The following is a 15980-nucleotide window of genomic DNA, read 5'->3' on the forward strand; positions in this document are numbered from 1 at the left end:
AAAAAAAAATGTAATTTGAAATTAGAGGAGAGCTATGGAAAATGTTTTCCTTAATTTTTGAAGGGAAGTCATTTTCCTTAATTTTGAGGAAAATGAGTTGATTTGGAAAACATTTTCCAAAACTTTTGTCCCAACCAAACATGGGAAAATTGAAAAACATTTTCCAGAAAATGTTTTCCTTCATACCAAACACACTCTTAAACTTCATTTAGTCTTACTTGTTCTTCCTGCAAAAATACTTCCTCGATTTATTTTTTTATTTACATGACATTATTACTATTTAGAGTTAAATCGATTTTTTCTTGGTACCTATTTTTAATTCTAAAATATTGATATCTAAATTTTATGGAGTATACCTTTTTTCTAGTCTTCAAATATATAAAATTGTATTTTGGTCTAACTGAGGAGTCAATGATCAACTTCATATGCATAATTACATATTTTGGTCCATGTAATTGAATCCTGCCATGAATTTTGGAACATTTATTAATTAAACTTACAATTAAAGAACTAAAATAACACTAGCTAAAGTACCAATTTCAGGTGGAAGAGGACTTGAATGGTAGCCAAGGAAATGAATTTCACCCGGTTTGTCAAATGGTTCAGCCTAATAACATTCCAGTAAGTGAAACTACCTTGTAAACCTTCATCTGAATTAACAGTAACAAACTGTTTAGGCGAATTTGGTGGTTTGCTTTATCTTCATCCACCCCAAAAAAAGTTGAACACTTGCTGGGAACTAACACAACCTAAGTTTTTGATCTTATTTATGTAGGCTTCTTTTATCAGTAACCAAGGAATTCCAGTGCCTCTGGTTGATTTATTTCCTGAATTTGAGTTCAATAGTCATGATTTTTTAATGGAAGAGGCAAATGATGTGCAAGGAAATAAATTTCACCTTGCTAATCAAATGGTTCAGCTTCATAACATTCCAGTGAGTGATACCTACTTTCAACACTGCATGTGTAAAATACCTCGTAAACTTTATTCCAAGTAACACTAGCATATTGTTTATCCTGGGTAATTTGTACTGCTGTTTATTCTAAAAAACAATGAGGTATATCTGCTCTTATTTCTGTAACATCTGATACGTGGGTCATTGGTCCACATGATATTATTAACCTTTTCTTCAGGGGGAAGACTCGCTAAGGTAGTTTCAGTGTATAAATTTTGTTTCAATTTAATTTAGTAGTCAATGTTCAACTTCACACATGTAATTACATATTTTGATCCTCGTATTTGAATCCTGTCATGAATTTGGAACGTCTACTAATTTTCTTTTTATAGTTTTAAGTACTAAAATAGAATTAGCTGAGGCAGCTGTACCAATTTCAGGTGCAAGGGGAAGAAAATAATGGCCAAGGCAATGAATTTGAGCCAGCTTCTAATGTTCAGCCTGATAACATTCCGGTGAGTTGAAATAACTTTCAGGACTACATGTGCAAAAATTTCATGAGAATTGAATGTAGAGTGCTATTTATCTAGGTTATTTTTTTTTAATAGTTTTAAGTACTAAAATAGCATTAGCTGCAGCAGCCGTACCAATTTCAGGTGCGACGGAAAGAAAATGATGGCCAAGGCAATGAATTTAACCAAGCTTCTAATGTTCAGCCTGATAACATTCCGGTGAGTTATAATGACTTTCAGAACAACATGTGCAAAAAAATTCACATTAGAATTGACTGTAGCGTCCTATTTATCTAGGTTAATTTTTTTTACTGTTTTAAGTACTAAAATAGCATTAGCTGTAGCAGCTGTACCAATTTCAGGTGCGAGGGGGAGAAAATGATTACCAAGGCAATGAATTTGAGCCACCTTCTAATGTTCAGCCTATTAACATTCCGGTGAGTTATAATGACTTTCAGAACTACATGTGCAAAAAATTCATTAGAATTGACTGTAGCGTGCTATTTATCTAGGTTAATTTTTTTTAATAGTTTTAAGTACTAAAATAGTGTTAGCTGCATCAGTTGTACCAATTTCAGGTGCGAGGGGAAGAAAATGATGGCCAAGGCAATGAATTTGACCCAGCTTCTAATGTTCAGCCTAATAACAATCCGGTGAGTTATAATGACTTTCAGAACTACTTGTGCAAAAAATTCATCAGAATTGACTATAGCTTGCTATTTATCTAGGTTAATTTTTTTTTTTATAGTTTTAAGTACTAAAATAACATTAGGTGCAGCAGCTGTATCAATTTCAGGTGCGAGGGGAAGAAAATGATGGCCAAGACAATGAATTTGAGCCAGCTTCTAATGTTCGGCCTAATAACATTCCGGTGAGTTATAATGACTTTCAGAACTACATGTGCAAAAAATTCATCAGTATTGACTGTAGCGTGCTATTTATCTAGGATTTTTTTTTTATATATAATTTTAAGTACTAAAATAGCATTAGCTGCAGTTGATGTACCAATTTCAGGTGCGAGGGGAAGAAAATGATGGCCAAGGCAATGAATTTAACCAAGCTTTTAATGTTCAGCCTGATAACATTCCGGTGAGTTATAGTGACTTTCAGAACAACATGTGCAAAAAATTCACATCAGAATTGACTGTAGCGTGCTATTTATCTAGGTTAATTTTTTTTTATTGTTTTAAGTACTAAAATAGCATTAGCTGCAGCAGTTGTACCAATTTCAGGTGCGAGGGGGAGAAAATGATTACCAAGGCAATGAATTTGAGCCACCTTCTAATGTTCAGCCTAATAACATTCCGGTGAGTTATAATGACTTTCAGAACTACATGTGCAAAAAATTCATTAGAAATGACTGTAGTGTGCTATTTATCTAGGATAATTTTTTTTTTATAGTTTTAAGTACTAAAATAACATTCGCTGCAGCAGCTGTATCAATTTCAGGTGCGAGGGGAAGAAAATGATGGCCAAGACAATGAATTTGAGCCAGCTTCTAATGTTCAGCCTAATAACATTCTGGTGAGTTATAATGACTTTCAGAACTACATGTGCAAAAAATTCATCAAAATTGACTGTAGAGAGCTATTTTTCTAGGTTAATTTTTTTTTATAGTTTTAAGTACTAAAATAACATTATCTGCAGCTGTACCAATTTCAGGTGCGAGGGAAAGAAAATGATGGCCAAGGCAATGAATTTAACCAAGCTTCTAATGTTTTTGACATTCCGGTGAGTTATAATGACTTTCAGAATTACATGTGCAAAACCTTCATCAGAATTGACTGTAGCGTGCTATTTATCTAGGATATTTTTTTTTATATATAATTTTAAGTACTAAAATAGCATTAGCTGCAGTTGCTGTACCAATTTCAGGTGCGAGGGGAAGAAAATGATGACCAAGGCAATGAATTTAACCAAGCTTTTAATGTTCAGCCTGATAACATTCCGGTGAGTTAATAATGACTTTCAGAACAACATGTGCAAAAAATTCACATCAAAATTGACTGTAGCGTGCTATTTATCTAGGTTAATTTTTTTTATAGTTTTAAGTACTAAAATAGCATTATCTGCCGCTGTACCAATTTCAGGTGCGAGGGGAAGAAAATGATGGCCAAGGCAATGAATTTAACCAAGCTTCTAATGTTTTTGACATTCCGGTGAGTTATAATGACTTTCAGAATTACATGTGCAAAACCTTCATCAGAATTGACTGTAGCGTGCTATTTATCTAGGATATTTTTTTTTATATATAATTTTAAGTACTAAAATAGCATTAGCTGCAGTTGCTGTACCAATTTCAGGTGCGAGGGGAAGAAAATGATGACCAAGGCAATGAATTTAACCAAGCTTTTAATGTTCAGCCTGATAACATTCCGGTGAGTTAATAATGACTTTCAGAACAACATGTGCAAAAAATTCACATCAAAATTGACTGTAGCGTGCTATTTATCTAGGTTAATTTTTTTTTATAGTTTTAAGTACTAAAATAGCATTATCTGCCGCTGTACCAATTTCAGGTGCGAGGGGAAGAAAATGATGGCCAAGGCAATGAATTTAACCAAGCTTCTAATGTTTTTGACATTCCGGTGAGTTATAATGACTTTCAGAATTACATGTGCAAAACCTTCATCAGAATTGACTGTAGCGTGCTATTTATCTAGGATATTTTTTTTTATATATAATTTTAAGTACTAAAATAGCATTAGCTGCAGTTGCTGTACCAATTTCAGGTGCGAGGGGAAGAAAATGATGACCAAGGCAATGAATTTAATCAAGCTTTTAATGTTCAGCCTGATAACATTCCGGTGAGTTAATAATGACTTTAAGAACAACATGTGCAAAAAATTCACATCAAAATTGACTGTAGCGTGCTATTTATCTAGGTTAATTTTTTAATAGTTTTAAGTAATAAAATAGCATTAGCTGCAGCAGCTGTACCAATTTCAGGTGCGAGGGGGAGAAAATGATTACCAAGGCAATGAATTTGAGCCACCTTCTATTGTTCAGCCTATTAACATTCCGGTGAGTTATAATGACTTTCAGAACTACATGTGCAAAACCTTCATCAGAATTGACTGTAGCGTGCTATTTATCTAGGCTAATTATTTATCTAGGCTAATTTTTTGGTGCTGTGCATCTTAAAAAAACTATGAGGTGAGTTAAACTTCATAGAGCCGTAATTGTACTTCCTGCAAAATGCTTCTATATATTATATGTGACTCCATTAGTACTCAGAGTGTTGAACTGATCTTTCCTCTGTACCTATTTTTAATCCTAAACTGTTGTAATTTTAATCCTATGTCTCAAAATATGTATGTTTTATTTCAATCTAAATGAATAGTCAATGTCCAACTTCACACAGATAATTACACATTTTGATCCATGTATTTGAATCCTGAGATGAATATTGGAACTTTTGTTAGTTTATCTTATGGTTTAAAGTAGTTTCAGGTGCAGGCGGAGGCAAATGATGGCCAAGGAAATGAATTTCACCCAACTTATCAAATGGGTCAACCTAATAACATCCCAGTAAGTGAAACTACCTTGTAAACCTTCATCCAAATAAACAGTAACAAACTGTTTAGGCGGATTTTGTGCTTTGCTTATCTTCATTCCCCAAAAAATTCGTTCAACACTTGCTGAGAACTATCACAAGCTAATTTTTTGTATGTTATTTATGTAGGCTTCTTTCATCATTCCAGAGCCTCTCATGCTACCACCTCTGATCAATTCATCCCCTGAACCTGAGTTTGACATAGATGAATTTTTAATGGACATTGAGGAGGGACTTTAAAGTGGGAGTTAAACTCAGTTACTTGGTGTTTAGACAAAAAAAAAAGTGTCATGTTTTAGGACTTTCTGCTGAAAGAATGCAGTGTCTGTGTTAAGTGGTGTAAGCAAAATGCTTCTAGATACATTGACCCTGTTTTCCTTTTTCTTTTTTAAAAATAAATAAGCAAATGTGGGTGATAATACATTTTTATTGTAGTAAACAAATTATTATCTAATTTCTAGATGCTTATATATCTATCTAATTATTTTTGTTCCCTCACCATTGATATATCAATGGATATTCCAATATAAGAAGAAAAGGTGAGGAGGGAATAAGAATTGTAAATGCATATTGCAGGACAGGTGTCAAAAGGAGCTCAAAATTAAGATGCCTCAAAATCTTACTAAATTTTATGCTTCTCAAATATTCTAAAATTCCTTCATAAAAGTTAAAATTCTCACTTATAGCGTTTAAAGTCCAGACGCATCTTCAGTTTTCTGGGGCGGAACCGATGACAGTTTAACATTTTTATTTTTTAAAAGTACTAGTCTGTCTGTAATGATGATATTTCAACATAACAAAGTTGAGTCTATCACAAGATAGAGATAAATTCCGTATATGTTTGTTGGAATTGATATGGTGTCTGTTTGGATAAAGCTTTTATAAAGTAACTTAAAAACACTTTTTATGTTTTTCAAACACCTCCAAAATGAAAAAAAAGAACTTAAAAATGAAGAACACCTAAAACTTGGCTGATCCAAACTTGCTTATAAACAAAAGGGTGCAATTCTATAAAGGGAAAGTCCAAGAATGGTACCAACTTTATATGGAGGCATAACTCTTTCCTCTTTCAGATAAATACTTGCTTTGATTCCATTTATTTATAACATGACATGATAATTGATACGTTATTTGTTTCCTTTTGATTCTTCTACCAATTATCTTTAATAGCAATGGACGAAGGCTTTTGTATATAGAAGTTTTAAAGATTTAGGTTTTTGAATTGATAATTTTTGAAGTTGAAATCTTGGTTGTATTTATGCATATAATTTAAAAAATGTTATAACATTTTAAAACTACAAATACTAAATGTATTTTGATATGTGTCAAAACCCTTTTTTCGTTCTTAAATTTTATTAATTTTTTCTTCAAAAAGTATTTATCTTAAAAAAAGTGAGGTGCTTGATCAACATTTGAAGAAAATAAGTGCTTTTAAAAAACTACAAAAGTTGTTTTACTCTAGAAGTCAAAGATAGAAACACACTCTCCTCAAAAATACTTTTCAAAATAAGCTAAACGTAATATAATTAATTAATTATGAATCGAGGAAATAATTTTTTTTTTATTGTGGCGTATGCAGTAGTATACATATATGTATGAAATCGGATATTCCATCGATATTTTTAGTGCAATTTTTCTTTTTCTTTATAATACTCCATTTGTATATGATACAATGAAGTATATAAGATTAATAGGGAACTCTAAATTGCCGTTATGATATCTATTTCTATACTTGTGATTTGACTAGAAATAAGAATAATGCTAAAGCTTTTAGGGTGAAGACAGGTGGAATATGTGTTCAATGCCCATTTAGATAACCAAAGAAAAAAATTAAAAAAGGAAAAAGGAATAAAATCCAAAAATTGGAATATGATATATTATATTATTAATATAAATGGATCATTGTGATACGAAATTTGTGGTGGGGGATTAATCTTCAACTTCACTTTTTTCTCCATGTTCCCTGGCCACTTGCAATATAGTTTGTCTACGCTGTTAAAATTAACTCATAAAAATATAATTTATAAATTAATATGTTTTGTTAAAAAGATTCTTTTTTATATGCACAATAAATAAAGAAATTAATTCTTAAAGAAAAAAATTAATTAGTGTATTAGATTATAATCCTTTTAGATAAGATTCTTCTTTGAACATGTAAACACATGATAATATTTTTCTTATTGCATTTTTAAAGGTACAATTATTAATTAAAGAAGGGAAGAGAATACGTGATGATTAAATCTTTTATTTATTTTCACACCTCAAACATTTTTTGTGGCTAATTACTATTGCAAAGAATTAGTGTTGATTCGTTTGGCACCAACAAACTCCATGTGATTATATTCTAATTAATCCACTAATGATGAAAGCTTTACATGACGCATGACCAAATTAATGCAAATTATATACTCCTTTTAAGTCTTAACCCCACAGATTTAAAGTGTGTTGATTGATTTGAGCTAATATATGCTTCTCTTTTAACAAATGCCAGTACCACTCCAACAAATAAACAAGCCACTATTTTTTAATTTTGTAAGCACTAATAATTATCATTATATATAAAAAAAAAACCTAAATACACATTTTATTTTATTTTAATCTTTAGAAATACTTATCATTTTAAAAAAATCAAAAATTAAAAATCTCTTCTTGGATGCATCACTGCCCTCTCGCTGATACATTCCTATCTCCCTCTCGGATACATCCCTCTCTCGCGGATGCATTCCTCCCCTATGTATGCGGATGTCATATCCCCTCTCTGATCGTCCCTCCCCACTCAGTTACATCTCTCCCCTATGTATCTAAATGTCTGCTGATGTATCCGAAAGTTCAAGTAATGTATCCGAATTCATAAAATTTAAGGGATTCTTATAATTTGAAAAAGAGTCGAAAATAATGTAATTAACTCTTAACACTATGAAATTTGTGTAAATTATATCATTATTATGTACTCCTTCCGATCCATATGACATATCATATGATATTTTCAACCTTTGCATTTTGTTCAAAATAAGTAATTTTAATGTAATTAAGAATGTATTAATATTATTTAGTTTTTCAAATTTACGCCTTTTTTGATAATTGAGTTTTAACGTAACCAAGAAATGATATTAAATATGTACTATATAATTAAGAATAATTAGTAAAAACAATTTTTTAATATTGTAGGAGCTAAACTTTTAAATTTTTTGTGCAACATGTTACTTAAATCATTGAAAATTCTTTTGTGTTGTCTATATAATATATAAAAGTTTAGAATTTTATAAAATTATTTGAGTTGACATAGAAAAACTGTTTTGGGTTAAATTTTTTACTAGTTGTGTACTATTTCTCTTCGATCTATAAATAGATCGACATGTTGGAAAACACTCAAACCATCCTATGCTATAAGATAATATATAGCTACATTTCTTAGATAGCTAGAAACCTCCTTTAGCTTCCTATTCTCATAAGCAAATCTCCAATCATAATTTAGAAATTGAGACTCGGTGTATATGATCAGTGATAGATTTAGAATTTAGATATCATGGATGATATATTTAGATCATAAGGATCTAGAAATACATATCTAACTCGATGTATTCTATGTTGCACTTTGTCCCGCATCACCTTACAACTGTAAGTATAAATTTTTTCGAAGAGAGAAGGAAAGTATTGGGTGAGATATTGTTGACAGAAGATAGAGAGCACAAATAATGAGGTGCTAATTGGAAGCTGCACCTTAATTCTTTGTGCTCTCTATTCTTCTGTCATCATCTTCAGTCCCTCCCCGACCCTCTCTACCTTAATTTATTTCTACGTTTATTGTATTTAAATTTCCCTATATGTCCTTCTTTATCTTCAAAATCGAAAAATGAAGTTATATTAATTTGTTTAGTGTAACTTAACTCTTGACCATGCTGCTTCCGATCAAGAAAGGGTTTTATTGATGATAGTTAATTAGTTACGTTAGCTTATAAATTACAAACTTCTAGATAAGTTTTATGACTATTTATTGACATCGATGTAATGAAAGTGAAGAATTCAATCATGATAGAAAATCATGAATAATCGATTCGTTTGACAAGTATAATATAGTCTCACAAAATCTTTCATCTTTGCCTTAAATTACATCAAAAATGATTTGTAAACTTTATTATGATCACCCCTCATTGGAGTCCCTGAATTCCATCAATAAGAAGTGTATCCATAGTTTCTTGTACTAATTTCTCCTAACGTTAATTTACTTGCTGTTAGAGGGTTCACATCGTCTTCACTTAAGAATAATAGATCTGGCTGCGGATAATTTATGATTCTTTCATAAATTAGCCTTTTGGATTGAGTTAGACCTAAAGTCCATTTATCGTTAGCTCTACTTGTTTACTTGGAATACTTGCTCTTTTATAGAGTTAACAACACATTTGTCCTTGATGATCATAATATTTACGTTTCCTCCGTTTTATCATTTTTTTTTGTTGATTAGTTACTAGTAACAATTTGATTTTCAAATACTCTACTATCTTAGTTTATAAACTTGTGAATATATACAAATGACCTACTTTGGAAAATGCTTGTTTGAAAAGCATATTACTTTACGTTGATTTGAAACTTATACATTTCTTACGTTGACTTGTAAGCTTTATTCAATTACGTTGACTTTTTATATGAACCATATTTAACTCTCCTTATAGAATAATAATTAAGGGTGTCAAATGAGTGGGTTGGGTTGAAATTGAGAATATTAAAATGGGTTATAATAAAAGTCGGGTTGGGTCTTGTCCCGTCCAAGTTTACTTTGGGCTCAAATGGGCTAAAAAAACGGGTTGAGTCTTGACCCGCCCAATTTTATCCGATTAATCTCAATAATTTGTCATATTGATATTTAACTTTTATAATCACAATTTGAATTTGAGCTCAAGAATTATTTTCTGAAAAAGTAACAAATGAATAGCTAAACCCTAAAAGATGTTAAACAGAGAATAATTCATACCATAAATATAGAAACATATCTTAATAAAAAGTTTTAAAACGAGTTGAAATTGGAGATTGAATTGGGCTTAATCGAGGATTCTCCTCAAATGGGTTATGCTTGAATGAGTTGAGATTGAACCCAATTCAAATTATCTTGAGCCCAACCCTTAAAATTCTGGACGGGTTGGGGTGGTTTACCTATGTTTGGGTTCATTTTTGACACACCTAATAATAAGCATAGAAAAAGGGTTAAACTTAGAGAGAGAAAAAAAAGAAGGATTCAAACGATTAAAAATGGAAACAAAACGCCAACTTGCTCTTAAGCTTATTAACGAGGAGTGCATATACTATAATTGAAGATCGTAAATATAGTTGTTACTATTGAACATATCTGTAGAAAGGTGAATCAATATGTAGATTTTCTAGCAAATGAAGGTCACAGATATGAAAAAGATTTTCTAATCAACGAAGCCACATTGAACTGAATAGAATTTCGTTTGATGAAAAATTTTATACATGAAGTCTTAGAATTTTTTTTAAAAAAATATTCTAATTTTTTCTAATATCTCCCAATTTTTTTTTAATTAATTAAAATTAATACATCTTCAAGTACTAGAGAGTAGAGCCTATATAAGTACTATTACGGGCTCTCATGTTTAGTACTGAGCCGGGCCTCAGCAAAGGCCCAATCATGTATTCAAATTTCAAAGGCACCCATTGAAATTTTCACAAATTTTCCTTTTCGAATTAAGCTATTTCGTAATAAATGACTTATTTTATTTTTCTCGTAATTTCAAACCACTACCTAAATAATTTTTTTGAGGTAATTGAAAAAGTGATGAAAAAAAGTTAGATCACGATCTAAGAATTTGAGAATTATCACAGTATAATATTTAATGAGCAAACTGAAAATTAAATAAGCAAGTATTAAATCCGGTTTAAAAGTGACCGAAAATGCTAATTCCTCAAAAATTATATTTGTAATTAATGTTTTTAAAAGGAAAATTACTTGAATGAATATTTTTTAATAAATAATTATTAATTTTAGCGATACTTTTCATTTATTACTCTATTATTTATAGCAACAAATAGCATATTATGATATATATGTAATATATATTAAAAGTGAATTACATATGAAATATATATGTATAAAACTTGTATTATATGTGTTTTATAAATTGTTCTATGTAATATAAATTAAAACTGTATTATAATATATTAAAAGTGATCAAGTGAAAAAATTTATTATTACTATAAATGATAAATATTTTCTGTTTTTACATAAGTTTTCCTTTTTAAAATTGGAACAAAATAACGACATTTGAGTATATCCACGGTACTTACAAAATTTTCAAAAAATGAGAAATTTATGTCTAACAAAAAAGCCTTTCACATTAGGAATGAGAAAGCAAATGCGTGTATTCACATAAAATGAGAACTTGATGGCGCAAGTCCTTATCCAGAAAGATCATCCACCGCTCTATTTATTTAATTTGACAAAAAATTTAAGTATTTTGTTTTTAAAAAAAAGTTTATGACTTAAAATAATTTATAAAATTTTATTTAATTATAAACGATAGTTATTCTTTTGAGATTAACTAATTTCTTTTTAGAAATATCACATAAATTAGAACTAATTTTTTTTTAAAATGTCACATAAATTAGAACGAATACTTGTACGCTTACTTCACCATCTTTATCACAAACCTAATTTCTTGGTATATGTTGGAGTGTTGGACTTTTGTAAAGCTCTCTCAACTACCTAAGTTTTCACTTACCCTTTTTGAAACTACTAGTCCATGATGACACCACCACAAAAGTTTCTTTTGTTTCTTTCCTATTTAAAGGTCTAGTTTTGTTTCATTGCATAAAGAATACTAACACACAAAAAGATCACTATATACTCCCTCTACTATTATGGCATACCATAGAAGACATTCTCCACCAAGACCACCAGGTCCACCACCCCATCCCACCCATAATTTGGCACCACCACCACCACCTCGAGGTGTATATACAACACCACCACCTTTTCCTCCTCCAGTAGTTGTACTTGTCAACGAATATGCTCCTCCACCTCCGTCCCCTGCACCACCTCTAGGGCCACCACCACCACCTCGTCCTTCTCCTCCACCGTATAGTTATGATCATTATCATCATCCATCTCCACCGTTGAGCCGTTTTCCCTCACCTTACTAATCAACACTCAATTAATACTAGTATTGAGTTGGAGCTGGAGCTGGAGGAGGGTAGCAGAGGATGCTTACTGTCTGAGCAATTACTTATATGGTTATATATGTAACTTATATATAGCTTGTTGTCTTACTAGTCTTCTATAGGTAATTATAAAAAGATGATTGTTTTCCTTCTCCTAGATTTTGAATTATTACATTTTGTTGCTTTATACAACAAATAAAGAGAGCCAAGTCTAAGTTATTTGGTTCGTGGAATAAGATAATATAATTTCAAGATATTTCATGTGATTATTTTATCGAATCCCATCATTTTAGTATAGTAAAAAGGTGTGATATTATTGTCTATTCCATCCCAACAATCAAATGACCTTTGAGAGTTAAAAAGAGATTCTAATTAGTTAAAGAAATGGACGTTTGTTAGCTCATGAGATGATCAAGATCATACAAAAAGACTTTCTCAGATATATATTTTTTGTGAATCCCAATGGACCTTCTTCATCAACCCTCGTTATATAATTTGTCTTCTTGAATTCAAGCTAAGAATAAGAAATTTTGGTGTTTTCAGTTGGCCAGTAAGCGCGCGCACTCTTTTGAATGAAATATTCTTTCCCTAGCAATTGATGCCTGTAATTCAAACAAAAAAATTAAAGTTATTTACCACAAACATATAATGCTATCTTCAAAAAAACAATCAGTAGTGATAAATTAGTTGTGTTGAGTGATAACCTGATTTTGCCAATCTGTGAGACATGTTATAAGGGAAAACAGAAGAGATTGTACTAATGAGCCTGCATTTAGTCCTATCCAGAGCCCCTTCCCTTTTAAATGGAGAAAGAAACCCAACAATATGGCTACTGGGATTCCAACCAGATAGTATGAGCCAAGATTGACATAAGCTCCCATATGCTGCCATCCGCTTCCTCTTGCAACGCCTATAGTATACAACATGAGTAACTATAAGGAAGGCCTCACATATAACGATCATGAGAAGTTGAGATACAGAACGATTATGATGTAATTAATTGCTCTGAACACTGCGAACATTGTAAAGGGCTGAAACTGTTAATGAAATTGCACATTGTGCACTAAATTTATAGCTCACCAGAAAGTACAGCCTGAATGCAGTCTGTCGCAATCAAGAGACAAAGAAGTGGAGTCATGTCTCTGAGATAATCCACTACTTCCTTCTCGTTACTGAATGCATATCCCAGAACGCGACAGGAGCAAAGAAGAATGATACTTGCAACTATGGCCTCTGCCATTCCGAGTACAGTTACTGACATGACAGACATTCTAGCTGCTTCAGGATTCCCAGCACCTAGTTCATTAGAAATTCTAGTGCTACAAAGGAAAAGAATGTTCTTTTTAGGCCATAATTGTGCACAGAGGTAGGTAACATATGCATGAAGCTAGCAGAGAGAATTTGAGCGAACCTTGCACCAGCACCAATAGAAAATGGTATGAAATAATGAAGCGAAGAAACTAAGAGGCTGTCAGGAAAACCAGCACATATCAGTAGTGATATATTCGTAAATAGAATGCTGACAATTCTAAGACTGTTAGTATAATTTTACCATATTGAGAGCACTGAAGTTTCAAGCTGAGGTTTTGGTAAGAGACCAGCAAGCAGTATCACTATCTCGGATGTCCACCATTCAAGACTGTGATCATCACGACGTTCTTTTGATTAGAATAGAGAATAAAGGAGTAAAACCACATGCATTATTCTGTTGATTTAAGGAGGAGGAGAACATTTACCAAACCATGCTAGCGGAAGGGATAGCCAAATGGAAGAATTCCTTTGTGCTAGGTAAAACTTCTTCAGTGAAACAAAGACGAGTCTTTTCACAAGAGGAAGAGTATTTGACATATAAACAAAGCAAGAACACATTGAACCAATAAGATAATCCAATTGCAATTGCAGCTCCACCACTTCCCAAGTTTAGCTTGAATACAAGCGCCCAACAGAGAGGCACGTGAAAGCAAAGAGCTGCAATTGAGCTCATAAGCATTGGAAGAATCAAGCTTTGAGTCTGCAAGTAACGGATCAATGCTTGTAGAATAGCATAAGGAAATAAAGTAGCAATGAGCCAACTTGAATATTTGCCTGCTTCTATGGAAATAAGAGGGTCTTGACCTATCAGTATAAGAAATTTGTCCACGAAAAGCCACAGAACAGATACCGGTATGCAAACCACAAGCAGAGAGATAATTGCCCCATTCGTGTAGATTCCTAGCTTCCGGTATTCTTCAGCTCCATAAGCTTGTCCACAGAGAGTCTCTAAAGCACTAGACATTCCAAACTGCATTCCAGAATCCAAACCTTATAAATAGTTTCCCATACGAAAGATGAGATAGCAAACATTCGATCTGTTCTAATCTTTGACGAGTCTAATATATCTCAAATGCTATTCCATCAAGAGGTATAAATTGTTCATGGCTAAAATTTCATGCTAAGCCTAAAAGCAAGCAACACACTGTAACATCACAACTTTATAGCTACCTCACTTGGATTGAGCTAAAGAAAACTCAAAATGCTATTTGATCTCATGGAAAAAATTTCGTATTTGAAACAAACTCGATAGAATCCAAAACTCCGTTCCATAATCAATTACTGAGACACCTAATGTACTACAGTTGAGTTATAAAAAGCAAATGAAATTGAAAAGCAGAGGAAAGGAAGTTTACAAGGAGACTGAAGCCAGTAACATTGGTGAGAGAGGTAGCAATAGCAGCACCAGAAAGGGAAAGTTCACTGAGATGACCAATCATCATCATAGACACAACCCTCAAAAGGTGTTGTGATACAGTAACCACCACCATGGGTATTGCTATATAGCTAACCTTCTGCAACTCTTCCACAAACACACCCCATCTTCGTCCCCGCAAACTTCCCTCTAACAATGCTTCTTCCATTTTTTTACGAGCTTATTAACTAAATCTGATTTGTGTTATCATTTCAGAGTAGATTTACTATTATTATCATCATCTTCTTTCTTTTGCCCCAGGATAGAGTGGAGAGCTCTCTTTATTAGTATAATATATCTCTCCTGCAAATCTGATTAGGTGCACACAAAATCTGTATTATATTAATCAACGTATCAAACAAATATTATTCCTTTTGTTTTTTTTTTCATTATACAATACACTATCTATTTAGTCACGCACGTTCCTATTAAAAGTGATCAAGCAACTTTACGAAGGTGGGGTGGGAAAACTTACATTATAATTTCATTCGAATTCATTTACTTCGATTCGGACCTATAAAAGTTAAATTCATTGTGTATGTAGAATCCGAATTCAAATTCATAATATTTAAATCTTCAATCCGCGGAACATCAATTAGAAATATTCACAAGAAACGTGACAAGGAAAGTAACAAGATTACCTATAGTGTTTATTTGAAGATGGTTTAGAGTAAAATGCAACAATTGGACAATATGAATGATTAACTAATTGATTTAAAAAACAAAGATTTTGACGTCTAAGTGAATGAGGGGTTGGAGTGGAAGGCTTGATGATTTTTCTGGATGTTGAAAAAATCCTTCATGCCACCATTTTCAACTTAATTATTTTGAGCTTCGAGTAGAATGATCCGTCTTTCACTATAACAAAATTTTTTTTTAGCTGTAATAAATATAGAATGTTAAAGTCTTTATCGATATTAATTAAGTGTCATTAGAATTAATGTTATTTTAGAAACATATACAAAGAGAATTAGTTGACACTAAAAATATATATTTAGTGATATTTAAAAATTAATTACTGCTAATGATAGACAAATAAAAAACATCTGAGGTATCTTTCACAAAATTTTATTTGATCTTCTTTGAATATTGAACTGGTAATCATACTTCTTTTTTAATAAA

The 15980-nt window shown here is 31.8% G+C and overlaps 2 protein-coding genes across 51 annotated transcripts in view; one reads left to right on the top strand and one right to left on the bottom strand.

Moving 5' to 3' along the window:
• The window catches only part of LOC107011160 (uncharacterized protein DDB_G0290685-like), a 29298-nt gene extending 23854 nt beyond the window's left edge, over nt 1-5444 (top strand). For 16 of the 50 annotated variants that reach the window (XM_027914933.1, XM_027914918.1, XM_027914912.1 and 13 more), the window contains 17 exons: nt 1321-1410; nt 1528-1626; nt 1752-1844; nt 1962-2060; nt 2180-2278; nt 2398-2496; nt 2616-2714; nt 2839-2931; nt 3055-3138; nt 3259-3357; nt 3498-3566; nt 3687-3785; nt 3927-3995; nt 4116-4214; nt 4333-4431; nt 4855-4938; nt 5093-5444. In XM_027914933.1, coding sequence (XP_027770734.1) covers nt 1321-1410; nt 1528-1626; nt 1752-1844; nt 1962-2060; nt 2180-2278; nt 2398-2496; nt 2616-2714; nt 2839-2931; nt 3055-3138; nt 3259-3357; nt 3498-3566; nt 3687-3785; nt 3927-3995; nt 4116-4214; nt 4333-4431; nt 4855-4938; nt 5093-5203 — 1584 coding nt within the window. In that variant the 3' untranslated portion in view covers nt 5204-5444. The remainder of the gene's footprint in view (nt 1-1320; nt 1411-1527; nt 1627-1751; nt 1845-1961; nt 2061-2179; nt 2279-2397; nt 2497-2615; nt 2715-2838; nt 2932-3054; nt 3139-3258; nt 3358-3497; nt 3567-3686; nt 3786-3926; nt 3996-4115; nt 4215-4332; nt 4432-4854; nt 4939-5092) is intronic. The other 34 variants (XM_027914946.1, XM_027914947.1, XM_027914910.1 and 31 more) reach the window with 33 other exon arrangements.
• Nucleotides 5445-12144: 6700 nt separating this feature from the next.
• LOC107010723 (protein DETOXIFICATION 14-like) lies at nt 12145-15131 on the bottom strand. The gene is made up of 7 exons (XM_015210010.2): nt 14800-15131; nt 13870-14414; nt 13686-13772; nt 13545-13601; nt 13214-13452; nt 12838-13043; nt 12145-12735 (listed from the first exon to the last, which is right to left on the bottom strand). Exons 1-7 carry the CDS (start codon nt 15025-15027, stop codon nt 12673-12675), a joined length of 1425 nt encoding a protein of 474 aa, XP_015065496.1. The 5' UTR covers nt 15028-15131; the 3' UTR covers nt 12145-12672.
• Nucleotides 15132-15980: the final 849 nt, after the last annotated feature.

Source organism: Solanum pennellii, chromosome 2, assembly GCF_001406875.1.
Source record: "Solanum pennellii chromosome 2, SPENNV200".
Classification (NCBI taxonomy): Eukaryota; Viridiplantae; Streptophyta; class Magnoliopsida; order Solanales; family Solanaceae; genus Solanum; species Solanum pennellii.